Source organism: Myxine glutinosa, chromosome 4 (assembly GCF_964187855.1).
Source record: "Myxine glutinosa chromosome 4, kmMyxGlut1.1, whole genome shotgun sequence".
Lineage (NCBI taxonomy): Eukaryota > Metazoa > Chordata > Myxini > Myxiniformes > Myxinidae > Myxine > Myxine glutinosa.
In genome coordinates, this window is record NC_136264.1 from 73,227,878 (window position 1) to 73,248,060 (window position 20,183).

The 20,183-nt window shown below is 48.0% G+C and overlaps 1 protein-coding gene across 1 annotated transcript in view; it reads right to left on the reverse strand.

Moving 5' to 3' along the window:
* LOC137424789 (solute carrier family 41 member 1) overlaps positions 1 to 20,183 on the reverse strand; it is a 92,592-nt gene that overhangs the window by 51,271 nt on the left and 21,138 nt on the right. The window contains exon 3 of the mRNA XM_068112613.2: positions 11,953 to 12,024. Within this exon, the coding sequence (XP_067968714.1) occupies positions 11,953 to 12,024 (72 nt within the window). The remainder of the gene's footprint in view (positions 1 to 11,952; positions 12,025 to 20,183) is intronic.

Sequence of the window (20,183 nt, forward strand, 5' to 3'; positions counted from 1 at the left end):
ACGGGGGCCGGCACGTCCGAGCCTTGTGTCCGAACCTGGCGTGGTAATAACACCACGCCCGGTCAGGTGGCGGCCCCGGCCGTCGTGTCGGAAGCGGGCGGTGCGGCGTGGCGGCCGCCAGTTGCACCGGCAGTTCGGCCTCCAACCGCGCAGGGCGCTCGGGCGTCGTGGGCGTCGCCTCGGATGGCGGCGGGCTCCAGGTAACCGCGCCGATGTGCTGGCCCGCCGAGGAGATCTTATCGGCTTCCCTGGCGAGGGCGCGGGAATCCGTGATCAACGTGCCAGCCAGGGCGAGGCGTACCGGGTGAGGCAGCTGGCGAAGGAACAGCTCGCGGAACAGAAAATCCGGAGAGTGCTCACCGAGCAACGAGAGCATATAGTCCATGCGCTCTGACGGGCGCGTGTCGCCGAGCTCGGGCAGAGCGAGCAGGCGCCGTGCGCGTGCTGCCGGTGAGAGGGCGAAAGCGTCGAGGAGGAGTGTCTTCAGCGTGTCGTATTTGTCAGCAGCCGGCGGGTGCTCGAGGAGGCTCAAGGCGCGGGCCGCGGTGGCGGAACCGAGCGCCGCCACAACATGGTGGAAGCGGGTGTCGTCCGTGGTGATGCCTCGCAGGGCGAACTGAGAGTCCGCCTGAGCGAACCAAACAGCCGCGTGAGCCTCCCAGAAGGTAGGCAGTTTAAGCGTCACTGCCGTATCCATGTCGGTAGGTCACCAATGAAGGAACTGCGCTCCAACGCGAGTCGAAAGAATTGACGCGACCAAAGACGGAATTCGTCCGAGTTGCTTTATTGAAACAAAACAGCTCAGGTATTCTGACAAGCCCGTTTATCGGGCAGCAAAATATATACACATTTATGTCGGGAAGTTTGCCCGGCAAAAGCTATACCGGGCATGCCCGGGTGTCAAGGGCGAGCCTTGGAAAGGCGAGTCTGGACCTGCCCGGGCGTGTTTGGCTGCGGCCTGGCAAGTCGAGGCTGGGCGTGCCCGGGCGCTCTGGGCGAGCCCTGGAAAGGCGATAGCGGGCATGCCCGGACGCTCTGGGCGAGCCCTGGAAAGGCGATAGCGGGCATGCCCGGACGCTCTGGGCGAGCCCTGAAAAGGCGATAGCGGGCATGCCCGGACGCTCTGGGCGAGCCCTGGAAAGGCGAGAGCGGGCATGCCCGGGAAAGACGAGACCGGGTGTGCCCAGGAGGTTCGGGCGTGCCTGGGAACAGTGAGTCCGGGCATGCTTGGGAGAGGCGCGTCTGGCCGTGTTCTGGCCGGTGCAAGGCGATTGTGTGCATCCAGCGGTAACCGCTACAGTATAGACGTTACGGGTCTTCCAACGGAACAGTACGTATAGGCCTTAAGCTTCATGCCTTCATGGCTCACCTTCAGGCCGCTTCGGACAAATTAGCCCAGGTTTCTCAATACAGTCGTATTGTTTTCGTAATAATAATAATAATAATAATAATAATAATAATAATAATAGCGTTAATACTAAAAAATATTGTAAATATATTCGTAACACTGCAATCCCTTTGTTGTTATTGCAAAGCTTCTGGATTGAAGTGGTGTATGGATCATGAATCAATGATAAGCGGTGTACAGTACTAATAACCGCGGAAGCAAGGAATTCGCCTCGGTTTTTTGATAGTAATATCATTTTCGTTATAATGATATTAAACGTAACATTAATATAATAGTAAATCTAATCGTAACACTAATTAATCCCTTCGTAGTGACTAATAAGTTACTGGAGGTTAAAATATATTATCTTCTATATATTTGAGTAGCAGCAGTTTTGTGTCCATCCGTCACGCTGCATCATTACGTCTATGATGTCATTATGGCGTACGATGGCTGACTCGACCGACCGACGTTTTAATTTATATGCCGTAAAGGCCGAACATGTCGTCGAAGCAGTCGAACCTGTCATGTGTTTTCACACACCGGCAGCTGTACACGTTGCAGCGAGTAAAGTACTACGGCTACACCGCTGTTAGACTTTCGGTCTTGTTTATATTTTTTAAGTGATTATTCACCATTGAAAGGTAAGGCCAAAACGATACATCGTATTGAAGGAGCTGGGGCTCCCACGTCGATCAGAAGAATGGACGCGACAAAAAGCTGGAATTCATCTGAGTTGCTTTATTGAAATCAAACACTCAGGCACTCTGAAAACCCGTTTATCGGTCAGCAATATATATCTATTAACCCAGGGGGTTTGCCCAGGCCCGGCGCCAGGGGGCGTGGCCCAGCGTCCTGGCTGCGGCCTGGCAAGTTGAGGGCGAGCCTGCCCGGGCATGCCCGGGCATGCCCGGGCGTCCCGACCGAGGCCTGGCAAGTTGAGCGCGGGCCTGCCCGGGCGTCCTGGACGAGCCCGGCATGGTGATCGCTCCGCGTCCTTGATAGGTGCAAGGCGATTGTGAAACCCCAGCGGCAGCCGCTACACACGTCCCCCCAGAATAGACTTGCACCGGCAGGGTCAACTTGAGGGGGGTCCTGATGACCCGGCCGAAGCGACCCCTGGCGGGTCGTGGGAGGGGGTCCGGTGAGGTGGTGGGCGGTCGAGTGGGGGGCCCCGTGGACGGGGGGCGGCGTCGCCGCGGCGGAAGGGCCACCCGTGGTGGGTGGTCGACGTCCACGTGCACCGGCTTGAGGCGGTCCACTGCAATCCGGTCCGACCTGCCGCCGATGTCGATGACAAACGACTTGTCGTCCCGTCGCAGCACCCGGAAGGGCCCGTCGTACGGCGGCTGGAGTGGCCACCGATGTGCGTCGTGACGCACAAAAACATACTCCGCTGTGCGGAGTGCTGGGGGGACGTAGGACCGGGGGTCACCGTGGTGGGATGTCGGCACGGGGGCAAACCGTCGGGCGGCCTCCTGGAGGTCCGAGCGCTGGTGAGCTGCGGACCAGGGACTGGTAGCGTCGGGCACGAATTCGCCCGGGACGCGTAGCACCTGGCCATAGACCAGCTCGGCGGTGGATGCCTGGAGGTCCTCCTTGGGGGCCGTGCGAAGGCCCAAAAGGACCCACGGCAGCCGGTCGGCCCAACCGCCGTCTTGAAGGCCGGCCATGAGCGCGGCCTTCATGGAGCGGTGGAATCGCTCGCACAACCCGTTTGCTTGGGGGTGGTAGGCCGTAGTACGGTGGAGCTTGACCCCCAGGTTGCGGGCGACCGCGCCCCACAGCTCGGAGGTGAACTGTGGTCCGCGGTCTGACGAGATGTCCGCCGGTGCGCCGAAGCGGGCGACCCAGGTGGCGATGAAAGCCTGCGCCACGTCGGCGGTGGTGGTGGAGACGAGGGGAACGGCCTCCGGCCACCTGGTGGTCCTGTCCACCATGGTGAGCAGGTGTGTGAACCCCCGTGACGGGGGGAGGGGGCCCACCAGATCCACGTTGACGTGGTCGAAACGTCGTTCGGGCACGGTGAAAGGTGCCAGCGGGGCCTGGGTGTGTCGGTGGACCTTGGCCCGTTGGCAGGCCGTGCAGGCGCTGGTCCAATCGCGGACGTCCCGACGAAGGCCGTGCCAGACGAAACGCGCCGACACCAGCTTCTGGGAAGCTTTCCGGCCCGGGTGGGAAAGGCCGTGGAGGGAGGCGAAGATGCGGCGTTGCCAGGTGACGGGCACGATGGGGCGAGGCTGGCCTTGGGAGACGTCGCAGAGCAGGACAGTGTCCGCGCAGGGGATGTCGGCCAGGCGGAGGCCCGTGTCCGCCGCCCGGAGGGCTTGCACCGTGGTGTCGGTGGTTTGGTCCGCCGCCATAAGCGCAAAATCCACGCCCAGGTGGACCGCGTTCGCGCTGGCCCGGGAAAGACAGTCGGCCACGGCGTTGTTTTTGCCGGCGACGTGCCGGATGTCCGTGGTAAACTCCGACACGGCGGAGAGGTGGCGCTGTTGGCGGGCCGACCATGGCTCCGTGACCTTGGCCATGGCGTAAATCAACGGCTTGTGGTCGACGAACGCCGTGAAAGGTCGGCCCTCCAGGAGGTGGCGGAAATGGCGGACGGCCAGGTGTAGACCGAGGAGCTCCCGGTCAAACGTGCTGTATTTGAGCTCGTTCGGCCGGAGCTGCCGGCTGAAAAAAGCGAGTGGCTGCCAAACCCCGTTCACCCATTGCTCATGGACGGCGCCCACCGCGTAGTCGGAGGCATCCGTGGTGAGGGCGATGGGAGCGTTGAGCACCGGGTGAGCGAGCAGTGTTGCGTCGGCGAGGGCCCGCTTTGAGCTTTGGAAGGCCGCATCCATTGCTGCGGACCAGACGATGTCGTGCTTGGCCGGCTTGCCCCGGAGGGCTTCGTAGAGGGGCCGCATGAGGTGAGCAGCGCGGGGCACGAAGCGGTGATAAAAATTCACCATTCCCAGGAATTCCTGCAGGGCCTTTATGGTGCGGGGACGCGGGAACGTGGTGATGGCCTCGACCTTGGTTGGCAGCGGCACGGCCCCGTTCTTGGTGATGTGGTGGCCCAAAAAATCAACGGCCGTCGTGCCGAAGTGGCATTTGGCCGGGTTGACGATGAGGCCGTGCTCGCTGAGGCGCTCGAACAGTGTTCGGAGGTGGAGGAGGTGCTCGGCCCGGGACGTGCTGGCGACGAGGATGTCGTCCAGGTAAACGAAAAGGAACGGCAGGTCACGCAGCACGCCGTCCATCAAGCGCTGGAACGCCTGAGCCGCGTTCTTGAAACCAAACGGCATCCGCAAGAATTCGAATAAGCCGAACGGCGTGATGACTGCCGTTTTAGGGACGTCGGCCGCCCTGACAGGTACCTGGTGATATCCCCGTATGAGATCAATTTTCGAAAAAATGACCCGTCCCGCCAGACGGGCGGAGAAGTCTTGGATATGCGGGATCGGGTACCTGTCGGGGGTGGTAGCGTCATTCAGACGGCGGTAGTCGCCACACGGGCGCCATCCACCCCCCGGCTTTGGCACGATGTGCAGTGGCGAGGCCCACGCGCTATCGGAGCGCCGCACGATGCCGAGGTGCTCCAACGCGTCGAATTCGGCCTTCGCTACGGCGAGCTTGGCTGGGTCGAGGCGGCGGGCCCTGGCGTAGACCGGCGGGCCCGTGGTTGGTATGTGGTGCTCGATCCCATGCCGTACTGCGACGGCTGAAAACGTCGGCCGCGTGAGGGCCGGGAACTCCGTGAGCAGGCGAGCAAACTCGTTCGCCGCCGGGACGGTGCATGCCAGCTCGGTCGGCGCGGAGCTGCTCAATGTGCATACCAGGGAGCTGAAGGTTTCAGCGTTGATTAAACGACGCCGTTGGACGTCCACCAGCAGTCCGTGTGCGCAGAGGAAGTCGGCGCCTAGCAGAGCCACGGGCACGTTGGCGGTTACAAACGTCCAAGCAAAGCGTTGGCCGCCGAAGCAGAGGGTGACGTTGCGCGGGCCGAAGGTGCGGATAGTCGATCCGTTGGCCGCAACTAAGGAGGGGCCGCAAACCGCGGATTGCCTGTCCTGGTCAGAGGCGGGTATGACGCTCAGTTGGGCGCCGGTGTCGCACAGGAAGCGCCGTCCGGACGCTTTATCCGTGATGAACAGTAAGTTGCCCGTATGGCCGGCGCTCATGGCTGGTAATGAACGCCGGCCCGGCCGTTTCCCGGCCTGCCGAAGGTGCACGGGGGTCGGCATGTCCGGGCCTTTTGTCCGAACCTGGCATGATAGTAACACCACGCTTGGTCGGGTGGAGGTGGTCGGCACGGTAGAGCGGCCGCCAATTGCGTCGGCAGTTCGGCCGTCGACCGTGCCGGGTGCTCGGGCGCCATGGTTGTTGCGTCGGACGGCGGTGGGTCCCATGTCGCCGCTGCGATGCGCCGTCCTGCAGCGGAGATCTTGTCGGCTTCTCTGGCAAGGGCCCGGGGATCTGTGATCGTCGTGCTTGACAGGGCGAGGCGTACCGGGTTAGGCAGCTGACGGAGGAACAGCTCCCGGAACAGGAATGCCGGAGAGTGCTCGCCGAGCAGTGAAAGCATGTAGTCCATTCGCTCGGAAGGGCGCGTGTCGCCGAGCTCAGGCAGTTCGAGCAGGCGCCGTGCGCGTTCCGCCGATGGGAGGGCGAAAGCATCGAGGAGAAGCTGCTTAATCGCGCCGTATTTGTCAGCGGCTGGCGGGCTTTTGAGGAGGCTCAGGGCGCGGGCTGCGGTAGCCGACTCGAGCGCAGCTACCACATGGTGGAAGCGGGTGTCGTCGGCCGTGATGCCTCGCAGGGCGAACAGGGACTCCGCCTGTGCGAACCAAACCGCAGCGTGAGCCTCCCAGAAGGTAGGCAGTTTAAGGGCGACTGCCGTGTCCATGTCGATAGGTCACCAATGAAGGAGCTGGGGCTCCCACGTCGATCAGAAGAATGGACGCGACAAAAAGCTGGAATTCATCTGAGTTGCTTTATTGAAATCAAACACTCAGGCACTCTGAAAACCCGTTTATCGGTCAGCAATATATATCTATTAACCCAGGGGGTTTGCCCAGGCCCGGCGCCAGGGGGCGTGGCCCAGCGTCCTGGCTGCGGCCTGGCAAGTTGAGGGCGAGCCTGCCCGGGCATGCCCGGGCGTCCCGACCGAGGCCTGGCAAGTTGAGCGCGGGCCTGCCCGGGCGTCCTGGACGAGCCCGGCATGGTGATCGCTCCGCGTCCTTGATAGGTGCAAGGCGATTGTGAAACCCCAGCGGCAGCCGCTACAGTATGATATTTCAAAAAGTTATGGATGGATTCGGACGGAACGTGGTGGAGGAGTTGGGGTATGTGACAAGAACAAGCTGATTAGATCTTTGTTTAGGTCCAGATTCAGATCCAACCTATCAGTGGAATACAAAATGTAAACTGCTCAACCTGGTGGAGGTATGTGCGCTTCCAAGTGCCATTCTAGTTTAATTTTGTAGGATACAGTATATGACACCTACAGGCAAAATATACAACCTCAGCATGTTATATTATACCACAGAACCACTCCAAGTTGTACCTTTTGCAGCATTAACCACCAGCTTCTATCACATGGATTGCTTACATGGAGTAAACTGTAATTAATAATTATCCTCATTTTCATAAACATTTCAAATCAACAAATGTATGCTCTCCACATATGAGGTGGATATTCAGACTACAGTAAACCCATGTTTTCCACAGTTGGTTATGTTTCCTCTCACCGATAAACTCATGCATCATGAATAGGTAGCGATCCGACCGGTTTTATAGAAGACAGTCCGGTTTTTTGCTCCTTTGTCCTCTGATACGAAACCAGATGCCTTTGATACAAAGACCCTTTAGCTCTTTACATCCTTTAGACCTGCACACCCTTTAGATCCCTTGAGACCTTTACACCTTATAGACTGCTTTGACCCCTTGATCCGTTAGACCCTTACAACCCCACTCACACCTTAAGACTCCTTAGTCCCTTTAGACCTTTATATCCCTTTAGACCCTGTCTACGTATTGATGTTGTAGACAATTATAATTGAAGATCTAGTCATGAGAGCCATATGATTGCAGCATCAGTGGCCATGTGTAGTTCTGAAAAGGACCCACTGAATCCTAAAGGTGGGTGCGTTTCGGAAAATTTTAAGTCCGCTTACCGCTTATCCGCTCCGCCAGCCCGTGTAATCCGATTCGCTTATCCGCTTCAGCGGCCGAAAATCTTAGTCCGCTTACCGGTTATCCGCTTCGATTCGATTTTTTAAAAGCGCTTCGACGTTTTTAAAGCGATTTTTGACGTTTCTAAAGGGAATTTAATGCTTTTTAAGCCTAAATAGCCATTTCTAACTACTACAAAGACAAACAAAGCTTTTAAGATCAAAAATATACATTTTTATTTAAATAAAATTTATTCAAAATTTATTGAAATAAAGTTTTCCACTCGACTCTACTCTACTCTACAGTTAATTTAAATATAATTTTAATATATGCAAGTTACATTAAAGAAAAATCAATTTGCCCGTCCTTTCTTTGACAAGAGAGTCTACTAGTCAACAGACTAGCAGTCTGTTGACTAGTCCTCGTCTTCCTCCTCCACCTCGTGGGCCTTCTTGAGGATTTGGAGGTTGCCCTTCATGAAGACGAGGGCCTCGAAGTTCGGTGCAGCCAGGGCCGACCTCTTAGGCCTGAGGATGTCCGACCCGTAGCTGAACACGCGCTCGACCGAGGCAGAGCTCGGGAGCGGCGTGTTATGCCTGAGAAATAGAGTTACCCAAGCATCACGGAACTCGAGCGGGAAGAGATTGGGCGAGAGCCCCGGGTTCCCCCTCAGCGGCTTCCTCGACCAGTTGTTGACCTCTTCCCTGATCTTCTCCTCGAGGTTCTCCTCCTGCTGCCCCTCCTCCATGGCGAACAGGTAGTCCATACTGCTCGAGCCGGGCTGGGGTCCCTGCTGGGCGCTGCGTGCGAGCTGAGGGGTCAGGGCGCAGATCTCCTGACTGTCCTCCACGTCCCCCATCATGTTGACCGCCGGGTTGTGGATGTCGCTGTGCTGGGACTGCTGGTTTGCGTCGCTCGTGTGCCTGTCCCTGGCACTGCCGCTGGGCTGGAGAGTCAAAAATCTCTCCATCTTGACGTTATTGCCGCTCTAGCGTCCAATAAAATATTCAGTTTTCACTTATTATTCACTTAAATAAATATTCACAATTCTAGAGTAACGGCTCAGGCTAACAGCTGATTTGGCGAATCGCGATGCGCTTTAATTTTTCGGTAGGCCGCTTACGCTTATCCGCTTCGGTTTCCGGGGGTTGTTCTGATTCGCTTATCCGCTTCGAAAACGTTAGTCCGCTGCAGCGGATAAGCGGATAAGCGGACTTTCGAAGCGGACCGCCCACCTTTGCTGAATCCCCTCTGCAAACAGTCCTGTACTACATGTAGGACTCTCTGATCCTGATGGCCACAGGTACATACTGGACTCTCAGTTTGCTTCCACTTATACATATGAGCAGTCATTGCATGTGGAGTTCGCAGTTGGTTAAGACTACTCCACTGGCATCTGTAGATCAAAGCTTGGGGGCTCCTTCGTGGGATCTTGGATTAGCTGGCCATTTCAAACTGATGCCTTTTCCCATGGCTGCTGCCAGCAACTCCTTATTATTAGTATTGGCTACTACTGGTCCCTTGATCCAGAAAGACTTCGGTGACTTCAGTCAAAGTAGTGGAGGGTTCAGTAGCTCTTTGTGGATTGGCAGGTCATAATTTGATTGTATCTGGAGGTCATTCATGCACTCAGCACATTCATGCTTGCCTACAAATTTCCGGTGGTGTGATGTTAGTCAGCACAGGGAACCATGGAAGAGGGAAAACCTCAGTGTGCTTCCTCTCCACTGTGCGGGTCCATGCTGCTTTATGATGTTTCTTCGGTAAATCCCTCGCTGTGTAATGTGGAGTTTAATAATAATAATAATAATAATGCATTTATTTTATATAGCGCTTTTCAGGGAGCCCAAAGACGCTTAGTTTAACTGTCGGATTTGTACTGTTGTGTGGTGTGTTGCAAAGTGTGTATGAATGTGATGCAGAGGTGTGGAGAGTGAGATTTAGATAAAGAAAGAGAGAGATTGGAAGAGCAAAAGAAAGATAAATACAGTCGTGGCCAAAAATATTGGCACCCTTGCACTTTTTTCAAATAATTCACAATTTTCTCGAAAAATACGTTGTAATTGACAAAGTATTTGTTCTCCACAATTCTTTATTTCACTGTTAATATTACAGAACCTTTGTTTTTGATTCCGAACTTAATATATCCTTTTAAATCCGAAAGTGAAAAGAAATGGCACTGAAAAAATTATTGACACCCTCGACTTAATATTTGGTAACACAGCCTTTGGACAAAATAACTGCAGTGAGGCTTGAAGGGTGCCTTCTCCCAACTGCTGTTTTCTGAGATCCCCACAGGTGTTCAATGGGATTTAGATCTGGACTCATTGCTGGCCACTTCAGAACAGTGGCCAGCAATGAGTGCCAGAGGCCTTGGTAATCTCCTAATTTCATTATGCCATGCACACATTCAAGGCACCCAGTGCCAGAGGCAGTATAGCAACCCCAAAACAGCACTGAACCTCTTCCATGTTTGACTGTAGGGAAGGTGTTCCTTTCTTTGAAGACTTCATTTTGTTTTCTGTAAACATAGAGATGATGTGCTTTACCAAAAAGCTCTAATTTTGTCTCATCTGTCCACAGGACATTCTCCCAGAAGGATTTTGGCTTGTTCAGGTATGTTTTGGTAAATTTCAGTCAGGCTTTCTTATCTATCTATACACAAAGAATTAAGTTAAGCACCCCCCCCCCCGTTTCTTTACAACCTCGCACATTACAAGTTTGTTGTCGTCAAAACAGTGTAATATACCCATGATATTGCTATATTTTCTGGAGAAGTGATATTATGGTCACATAAAAACATAACAATCATGCCGTTTTCAATATTTTATTCTGAATACTTTAAGGTGAAATTTTTTGGGAATTTTAGGCATATTTTCACCTCAATTTAAGTATGGAGCTATAGGTCCATCACGGACAGTGTGGATGACGTTTATGTTTTCTAACGTACAGTCATTGTTCTGAGAAGACCTCTAGCGATCTTTGCGTCAATAACGTGTGTAGGACCCACGTGATCGGATCACTGACTCAACCAATCACTTTTTTTCACTTTGATCACTCAATGTCATCAATGGATAATTGCTAATGTCATACCAATCATTATTTGATCTCACATACCTTAGAATATATGCCAATGTATACATATACACAAAGAATATATATTAGGGGGTGCTTACCTTAATTCGTTGTGTAGGGGTGCTTAACTTAATTCTTTGTGTATATCTATTTATTTTTTATATATGTATTTATTTCTATTTCTCTCTTTCTTCTTCTTCTTCTTCTTCTTATCTCTCTCTCTCTCTCTCTCTCTCTCTCTCTCTCTCTCTCTCTCTCTCTCTCTCTCTCTCTCTCTCTCTCTTCTCTCCCTCTCCCTCTCTCTCTCTCTCTCTCTCTCTCTCTCTCAGCAGTGGGGTCCTCCTGGGTCTCCTACCATAGAACCCCCTTTCATTGAGTTGGTGACGGATGGTGCGAGTTGAAACCGTCATACCTTGTGTCTGAAGATCAGCTTGAATCCGTTTCGCAGTTGATCGAAGTGCTTTCGCCACCATTCAAACAATCCTTCGCTGCAATCTCCGATGAAGTTTTCTCTTGCAGTCACGTCCAGGGAGGTTGTCTACAGTGTCATAGGCCTTAAACTTCCTGATAACATTGCGTACGGTGGACACAGGAACATCAAGATCTCTGGAGATGGACTTGTAGCCTTGAGATTGTCTGTTTGGCTACAATGTTGTGAATGACCTCCCCAGACAATTCTCTGGTTTTCTTTTCTTTTCTCCATGCTCATTGTGGTACACACAGTGACACAAAACAGCAGAATAACTCCTTTTCTCTATTCAAACTGGTTGAATGAGTGGTTTTTATATTGCAGGCACCTGCAACTCACCACAGGTGAGTTCAATTCAAAAGTAGAGGAGAATCACCTGCTTGAAATCTAATTATTTCTAACAACTGCTAAAAGGTGCCAATAATATTGTCTGGGCCATTTTAGGATTTCTGTGTGGAATAAGCTAAGATTTGTTCGTTTTTTTGGGGTTTTTTTGTTTTGTTCCACTGCGAACCAAAGAAATACATATGTGGATACCAAAATATATTTTTATTACAACAATTTTCTGGAAGAAATGATGCATTATTTGAAAAAAGTGCGAGAGTGCCAATATTTCTGGCCATGACAGCATAAGAGAAGAGTCACAATGGGGTTTGATTGCTGCACAAACACAATGCATATTCCCTTTGCACTGATACAGATGAGAGGCAATTTATCTGCACAATATACTACGGAGATAACTACACGAAGGTTCCTCTGTTTCTTGTATGTGCCTCCCCGGGGTCACCGAAAACTGTTATAATATGCTGTGAGTCTATTGAAGTGGGGAAGTGGGTGTTCACAGGCATTTCATACAAACCTGTATGAGGGAAAGGTTTGCGATGGCAACTCGTGTGGTGGCCCTCCAGGAATCCAACGTACCAATGTTTGCCTGCCATGAGAGAAACAAGTGAGAAATAATGAAATCTACAGTGGTAAAACCTGACATATTCATTTTAAAAGTTCATCAGTAAGACATCAACGTAAAGTTTAAAAAACAAAAAAACATGCTTTATCAACAATTAAAACGTTTTTATTTTTTGGATGCAGTCATGGCTTGTGGAAGATTCCTGGAGGGCAACCACACTCTTCAATATTCTTCTGAAAGGTATGCAAGAGCAAAGACAACGGTGCGAAGAGTGCATGCAATTGATCCCCAGCTGGTGCCCCCTAGTTTTTGGATGATGTTTACCCTGGTCTTGATCTTTTCTGTGACCCGTTTTAAGTGTTCACGGAAAATGAAGCTGTGATCAAGGGTGACTTTTTTTTTTTTTTTTTTGTATACAAGATCGAGGCTCGTGAAAGAGCGAACATTAATCACACAGAAAGACAAACAGACACATCAAACAAATAACATCAGGAGCGGTAGACAAGATGGGGAGAGAGGGGGAAGGACACAAACACAACATTTGAGAGCAGGGACCGAGAGACATGGAGACATCGAGAGAAATGTGTGAGGGAGAGGGCTTTGGGGGGGAGGCATGGGAAGGGGGGGGGGGAGGCATGGGAAGGGGGAGGGGGGGGTGGGAGAGGTATAAACCATATGGACACTGCCAGGACTTCCAGGAAAGAAGTTGGAATTTCAAACAAGGTGGATCTGGGGTGAATTAGTGGGGGTAGAAAATATCAAGGTTTTGGATGGGGGAAGATAAGAGATGGTGGTGAACACCTGTTTTAAAGACCTGGAGGGAGGAGTGTGATTGAAGTGAGTGTGGGAGTTTGTTCCAGAGGCGGGAGAAAAGAGGAATGAAAGAGTGAAGGTGAGCAGAGAGCCGAGATTTCGGCAGTTTAACCATCAGAGGGTGGCTGGCAGATCTTGTGCGACCTGTAGGAATATTTGGGGGACAGAGCACAGAGAGAGCTGGGGGAGCAAGGCCGGAGAGGAGTCGGTAGAAGACAGAAAGACCACCTACCTGCCTGCGGTGAGTGAGTGAAAGGCCCTCAGAGATAGCTTCATCGCGGGAGATTCCAATGATTCTGAAAGCTTTGGATTCAACAGCGTGAAGCCGAGCCAGGTGTGAGGCAGGAGCACCAGCCCATAGGGGAGAACAGTATTCCATTGAGCTGCGGATGAAAGCCTTGTATGTGGTGAGGAGCTCAGGTGTGCCTAGGAAGGACTTCGCACGACGGAGGATGCCCAGTCGGCGACTGGCTTTGGAGGCCAGCTTGGAAATGTGGTTTTCCCAAGAAAGATCATGGCAGATAGTGAGACCCAAAAGCTTGAGCGACAGAACTTATTGGAGAGGATTGTTGAGAAAGTAGATGGGAGGGTTATCCAGTCGATCTTTTCGGAGAGACATAGTAAGAGTGTGAGATTTGTCAGGATTGAAAGACATGTTCCACTTGTTTGACCAGTCTGTGATTTTGTCCAGGTCTTCAGAGAGTGAGGAGGCTGCAGACTGCCGATCTGAGGGAAGAGGAATGGAGCGGCAGAGAGTGGAGTCATCAGCAAAGAGATAGAGAGGATTTTCCAGAGTCGGAGAGATCATTGATAAAGACCAGAAAAAGCACAGGGCCCAGCACACTGCCTTGGGGAACTCCAGCCTGAACAGGAAGGGGAGATGAGAGAAATCCATTCAGGGCCACACGTTGACTACGACCAGAGAGGAAGTCCGCAAGCCATGCATGGAGATTTCCATGGATACTGTAGGGGAATTTGTAGCTGAGAGACTCACAGGACTCCAATGACCGGACACAGGTTTACAAAAGGTCTGGTTTATTAACTGGTTATTCACTTCATTCCATTTACCAAATAATACCGCATAATATAATGGATCAGGTTAACTCTTTTCCAATGTCCTTCACGTTTGGCTGATGTTCCTCTGCCACTCCCGTTGGTCAGAGCTTCTGGTAGCAAGTTCTCTCGACTCCACGTTTGCTCTCGTTTATATGGACAAACTGGACTTAATCCCCTCTCCGCTAATGCCCCGAGGTCATGCATGTACCAAGTCCTGGTATCAGCTCGCTCCCCTCCTGTTGTGAGTTCCGTTTACCAAACGATAGGGGGGTGCTTCAGCCAGGGGCTGTGACCAGGTGGACAAGAGATTATCATGTTCGGGCGCATTCCTGACACTCATTTACAAACTCGTCTTTCACAGAGTTTGCATGTAAAATGTATCTGCTTCGTTACCAGGTTAATTAATAAGTTACCAGTGCCAATTAATAAGTTACACTGAGTTACACTTCCACAATTCCCTCATCTTTTTGTTTTTGTTTATATTAACCATTAATCTAAACATCAATATAAGTAAACAATCAATCACTACAAGTAAACATCATTACAAGTATAAGTAAATAATCAGTCACTTTGGTAATCAAATTCCCTTGGGCATACACCGTCATCCTGCAAGAATCACAAAACATTTCGTTGGTCATTTACTCCTTCCATATCGTTCAATCTATTGCATTTGCATCACAAATATATTTTCAAAACAACACTTCACCATCACCAAGATACAACAATTTCACTTCATTTTCAAGTTTTGTAAAGCATCTGCACCATCTGGCAAAAAACGTTTGCCTCCACACAAATGTTGACTTTGTTTGAAAGGAAGGGCTGATCACTTGTGTTTGAATCCTGGTATGAAACATTTTCTCCTAATGTCTTCATAGCTCCTGCACTACTTCGTGTAGGATTTCGCTGTTGTGGTAACATTGCGGAGTCATAGACTGACCCTGCTCTCCTTGTAGCATTCTTGCCACTTTTTGCTGTAAACCATAGTAATTCCTGAACAAGGCCTTCACCCAGTTGTAGTCGACTTGCCTCCTCCCTCATTGTGAGTGGGCAGCAAGTATTGGTGTGACGTTGATTGGCCAGCAAGATGTGGAACAGGGGTGCCGGATGCATCCACAATGATGTTGGGACCATGGTGTTCAGGTCATTCATGGTCCTTACCAGGAGCAACCAGCAGAATCGTGCACAGCTGTTGTGACAAGGGCACAGCCGTTTTTTGCAGCTCCATGCTGGTTCCCCGGACGTTGGTGAAGTAATAACATATGTCCCCGCATTTCACAGAGGTTGCAGGTAAAATGTCGTTGTCCTGCAACTTCTGATGTGGTGAATGTTCGAAGCCTTCGAACAAGAGTAAGTGATCGCCTTTCTTTCATATGTTGCAGTGTGATCCAGGCAAATGGTCACATAAATTTCCTTGGTGAAGGTAAGCATTCATCTCCAAGTTACACGGGAGAATGTCTTCATCATTCTTTGAGAAAGAGGGTGTATGCCACGATTAACTTCATTTTTTTTTTAGCCACAAATTTTCTTTCTCGAACTTCTTCCCAATTCCGTTAGCAATCCCTCCAAAATGTGATCTCGTCTTATCCTTATGCTCAGTCACATCTGAATCTGCTTTCCGCACACACTGAATCAGATAGGGTACATCTTACCATGAAATCAGCATAATCATGTATATCTTCCGACAGTTTCACATTCAACAATTTGTTGTTTTTCCTTAACACAAAAAGTTATATTCATTTATATGCGTCACACAAATAATATTCAATCAGGTATGTATTTTATTACTAAACTAAGAATAGCATTGTATATGATTACAATCACAAACGGGAATACCTAATTCCCAACAACAATTTTTCCAAACCAACAAATTAAACATAATGTATTATTACCATAATTCCTCTCCACTTTTTTTCTTTTCCCTCTTTTTCCTAACAGTGTGTCACTCGTGGTGATATGAGTTCACTGATATTGTAATTGACACAACTCATAACATTGTCGTTATGCCATTATCTTAATTCTACTGTTTCATTTGCAACATCACTTGATTTAATCTTTTAATCTCAGTATTTTTTTCATATCATCATAACAATCTTTCTATTTTAGGTCCATATTTGTTTATATTCTTATCAACCTCCTACGGTTTATCAATTTGTTCCAAAACACTGCAACCAAAGGTTTTAACCAAAGCTCTACCAAACTATTTCCAATTTGAACTCAAAATGCTAATTAAACAACAATTCAAAGAATTAACTTCAATGGGTCAACAAACTCATTTTATAAACAGATCTAATTTTCCCATCCAATAATTTTCCTTGCCAAATGTCATATTGCAACACTTTAATAAACCTTCGAAAAATGTCTCCCAAATCAATAAATTCCCTTTTTACTTCCCAAATACTCATCTGTAAATTACATATTCAATTACAGTTTTTCCCTATTTGTTCGGCCTAAATGGCCACTGAAGTGGCTGCCAACATGCAGTACCGTTTTATCTACCAAGCAAGTATTCGTCCACATAAGATCTCCACCAAAATGTTGTTTGTAAAAACAAATCTGGGATTTCTGATTACATGGATGCACACTCTCAGGACATTTCAGGCTGCTTGTTAACAATCCACTACGATTAATTAATTCCTTTACCCACAATCAAATAATTAGTACAAATTGAGGATATTATCCCTATCACATTCATTTATAGATTCATTATGTTGGATCTAAATTTTCTCCCACTGCTGCAAGGAAGAACAATAGCTCTAATAAGTCTTTGTAATATCTCACTTCATTTACCCAGCATCGAAGAATTTATTTACTATCCATTCCCATCTGTTAACCAGTGACTTTGTTTGAACTCCAAAACTTAATTTGATGAATCCCATGTGTATGGTACCACTTATTGAAACCCCTACTTTTGTAGAAAATATCCAAGTAAGTGTTTTTTTACACCCCCTTAACTGTTGCTCATCCATTTCTATGCACCCAGTGAGTACTACTGACACCAGTATGCCAATATAGGTGTGCGAGATTAACAAATATGTTGCAGGTACACGTAACAGCGCGTTCTGAGTATAAATAACGTAACAGCGCGTTCATGGCTGCCCCTTGGTTTAAGATGCACAATGCATTCCGTTTTAAAACTCACAATAGTTCAAATCAGCAAGATTTTCTTTACTATTTTCCCATATCATCTATGCCTAATACACATCCATACATGCAGCACAATTTATATGCTGATAAAATTCAAGTTTATATATATATATATAAATCCATGAGCAGAGTATTCTGGGAAGTCAGTGTAAGACCTCTCCCAAATTTGGATAATTTTGTACTCCCTCATTTCCTTTTATGAAGCTCATATCCATAAATAGCTGTTATTCTCATATAAATTCTATCAAAAATGGAATCCCCAAATTACTCACAATTTTACTATTTAATTAATGGCTGCTCATAACCCAGCACATCAAATCTTTATATTCCATCTCCCTTGACAAAAGAGATAATGTTCATAATCAAATTTTATTTCTATTTTATTTTACGGATTCTCTGCATATTCAATCCCATCCACATAAAACTATCCATTTCCAGACAGGCACACTGTCGGTGTCAACAATCTTGTAAGATTGATACACAAAACAATAAAAAACACTAACATTGACACACAAAAATACACACACACATGCATTATGCGTATTTGTTTGCGTTGGAACTATTATTTACAGATCAAGATGGGTGTCAATTTTATTTCAATTTCATAAAATTTGTCCTTCAATTTTTTATAAATGCTAATACACAAATGGACCAAAAAGTTTATTCTTAGAAAACCCCTATGATGTCACATTGAAATTACCCTTTCAGTTCCCACAATAATTTATCCAAATTTGACTACACACCCATTTACATGTCAGTCGACCACTGACTTATCAATCGTGTGGAACAATAGTCCGAAATTCCCACCTGATCATCATGTGACCCTTGTCCCTTGGTTTAAAATTTGCAAAGCAATTGTTCCAACTTTGTAAATTTAAAATTGTGTGCCCAACATAAAAGATCCAATTTCGGCATTTGATCAATTAATTATCAATTTGCTTACAAGCAAAAGAAAAAAATGAATAATTCTTGCTCCGAAAACTTTTCAGACCCAAGAATCATCGACAGTTATTCTTGTTTGTCCAGTAATCGAATCTGTTGAGGCCAATCATCATTTGGGATTTGCAGCAATGAAGGCCTAATCATTGTCTGAGGTACCGGTACGCACTGGTACCCTTGATCTTGGTTTCTTTGTCCTTGGTTTCTTTGTCCTTGGTTTCCCTGTCGAAATTGTCTTCTGCTCAGATATGGGCATCTCCTTATCCAGTGTCCCATCTCTCCACAGTTGAAGCACCGGCTTCTGTCGTTACCTGCTCTGTCCACCTGTGCATTTGTATTGCTGGGCTGCATCTCTACATCCCTGAGTTGCCACTGCAATCTCTCGTTGTCTCCTGAAACACGAAAAAATTCTCTGTACCGTCCTTTTTGGGGAGACAACTGGAAATCAGATGGGACAACCGTCACTTTCATTCCTAATTTCGAGGGCAGTTGTGCATTTGTCTCCTCCACTGTATCCTGTATCCTTTTTATTTTAAGTTCTAGATCCGTTATCCGTTCTTGCTGTTCCCGTTGTCTGGATTCACCATCCCAAAGATGGAATGCAAGCCAGTCTACCGTTAGATTCTGTCTCTTCCTGGCTTTCAATCTTTGTTCCAATCTTTCCAATCGACTTCGCTCAAATGTACCATCTCTTGGAAACTCCTCATCATGTCCCTTTGTCCACAAATACCAATTCTCGACCTGCCTTATAGCTTCTGCACCATAACGGTCGTACATATGATGTGTACAAGTACCTTTTTGTGGAATCTCTGGTTGTCCTTGTGTATTCTTGCAGGCTCCATTTCCCATTCTGCCTTTTATCAAAGTAGCGTTGGATGTGTTGTAGTTTGTTCCTCTAAAGCTTCACTCGTACCTCCAGGAAGGGTCTCTCCACCTGTTCACCCGGTGATTTTCAGAGAATCTCCCTCAGCCGTGGCTTTTGCACAATCCAATCTCACAGATCAGTATTTGCAGATGAGCCGGAGGGTCAGTATGAAATGGGTGAATCCTCAGGTGTCCGCTCTGTTGACGGGGAAATCACACAATGGTAACCGCACATATATATCTGTATATAAACTCACCACCTTGCTCAATTTTCCCAGGTTGTCTCCACATTGTTAATATCTCGCAAAGATATCAAAGCTTCTTTCTTGAGACCGCATTTTCATCAATCAAACAATCAATATATTCAATTCAATTTATTCAGTTCAATTTATTCAGTTAAATTTATTCAATTAAATTCAATCAATTAGATTCAATCAATTAATAATTCAATCAATTATTCAATTTCAATTAATTCATCACTATTCATCAATAAATCAAATTAATCATTTTGGATGACTCCTTGCATAAGCCCTTTCCCCAATGATGTCCGGACAGGTCCATCCATTGACCGTCACCTCTGGTTCGTACCTCATGTTAATTGATGAATCACCGTCCTGTCCTAGGGTCATATCTGACATATTTCCCCATTTTGCCTGGTCTCCACAAATTTTCTTTGCAACCACTAAAGGCAACTCATCCTTCATTCGTGAGACAGCCAAAATGGATGGCAGATATTAAAGTTCTTTGGGAAAAATATCTCATCATTTTCCTTTTAATAGTACCCAAAATCTCTTGGCAATATAAATTTCGTAAAACTCCTGAAATGGGACTGTCAAATTCCTTCAATCATGCTAAATTTTGAAACTCCATCGCTTGTAATACCCAATTTATCCCATAGGGCTTGAAAGTTCTTTCCCAAGTTCATGCAGCATTCTGCATTTGAACCCTATGATATCATTCATAATAATCATCATGATTTTATAGTCATGGTCCTATCATAATCATCTATTTAAACGAACATTTCCTTTATCACCACAGCTATGTGGTATAATCAACAATAGAATAAAACTGTACATAGCAACAGGCTACCTCATGGCCACTTAGTATACCTATTGACAATAAGTCATAACAATATCGAATAATCATTGAACAATTCAAAAATCGCTTCCACTGCTCTAGCCGCAGCATCCGTGATATTTGTTTGCTCATTCACTATTCCTGATTCGTCATCAAGGATCTCCATCATCACACAGCGTACTTAATTCCGCATTTTAATGAGAGTTCAACAGGAATTTACGACTCAAAGGAAAAAGAACGAGCAGACATTTTGCAGGACGATAACTGGAATTAGTCGTGAAAATATATCC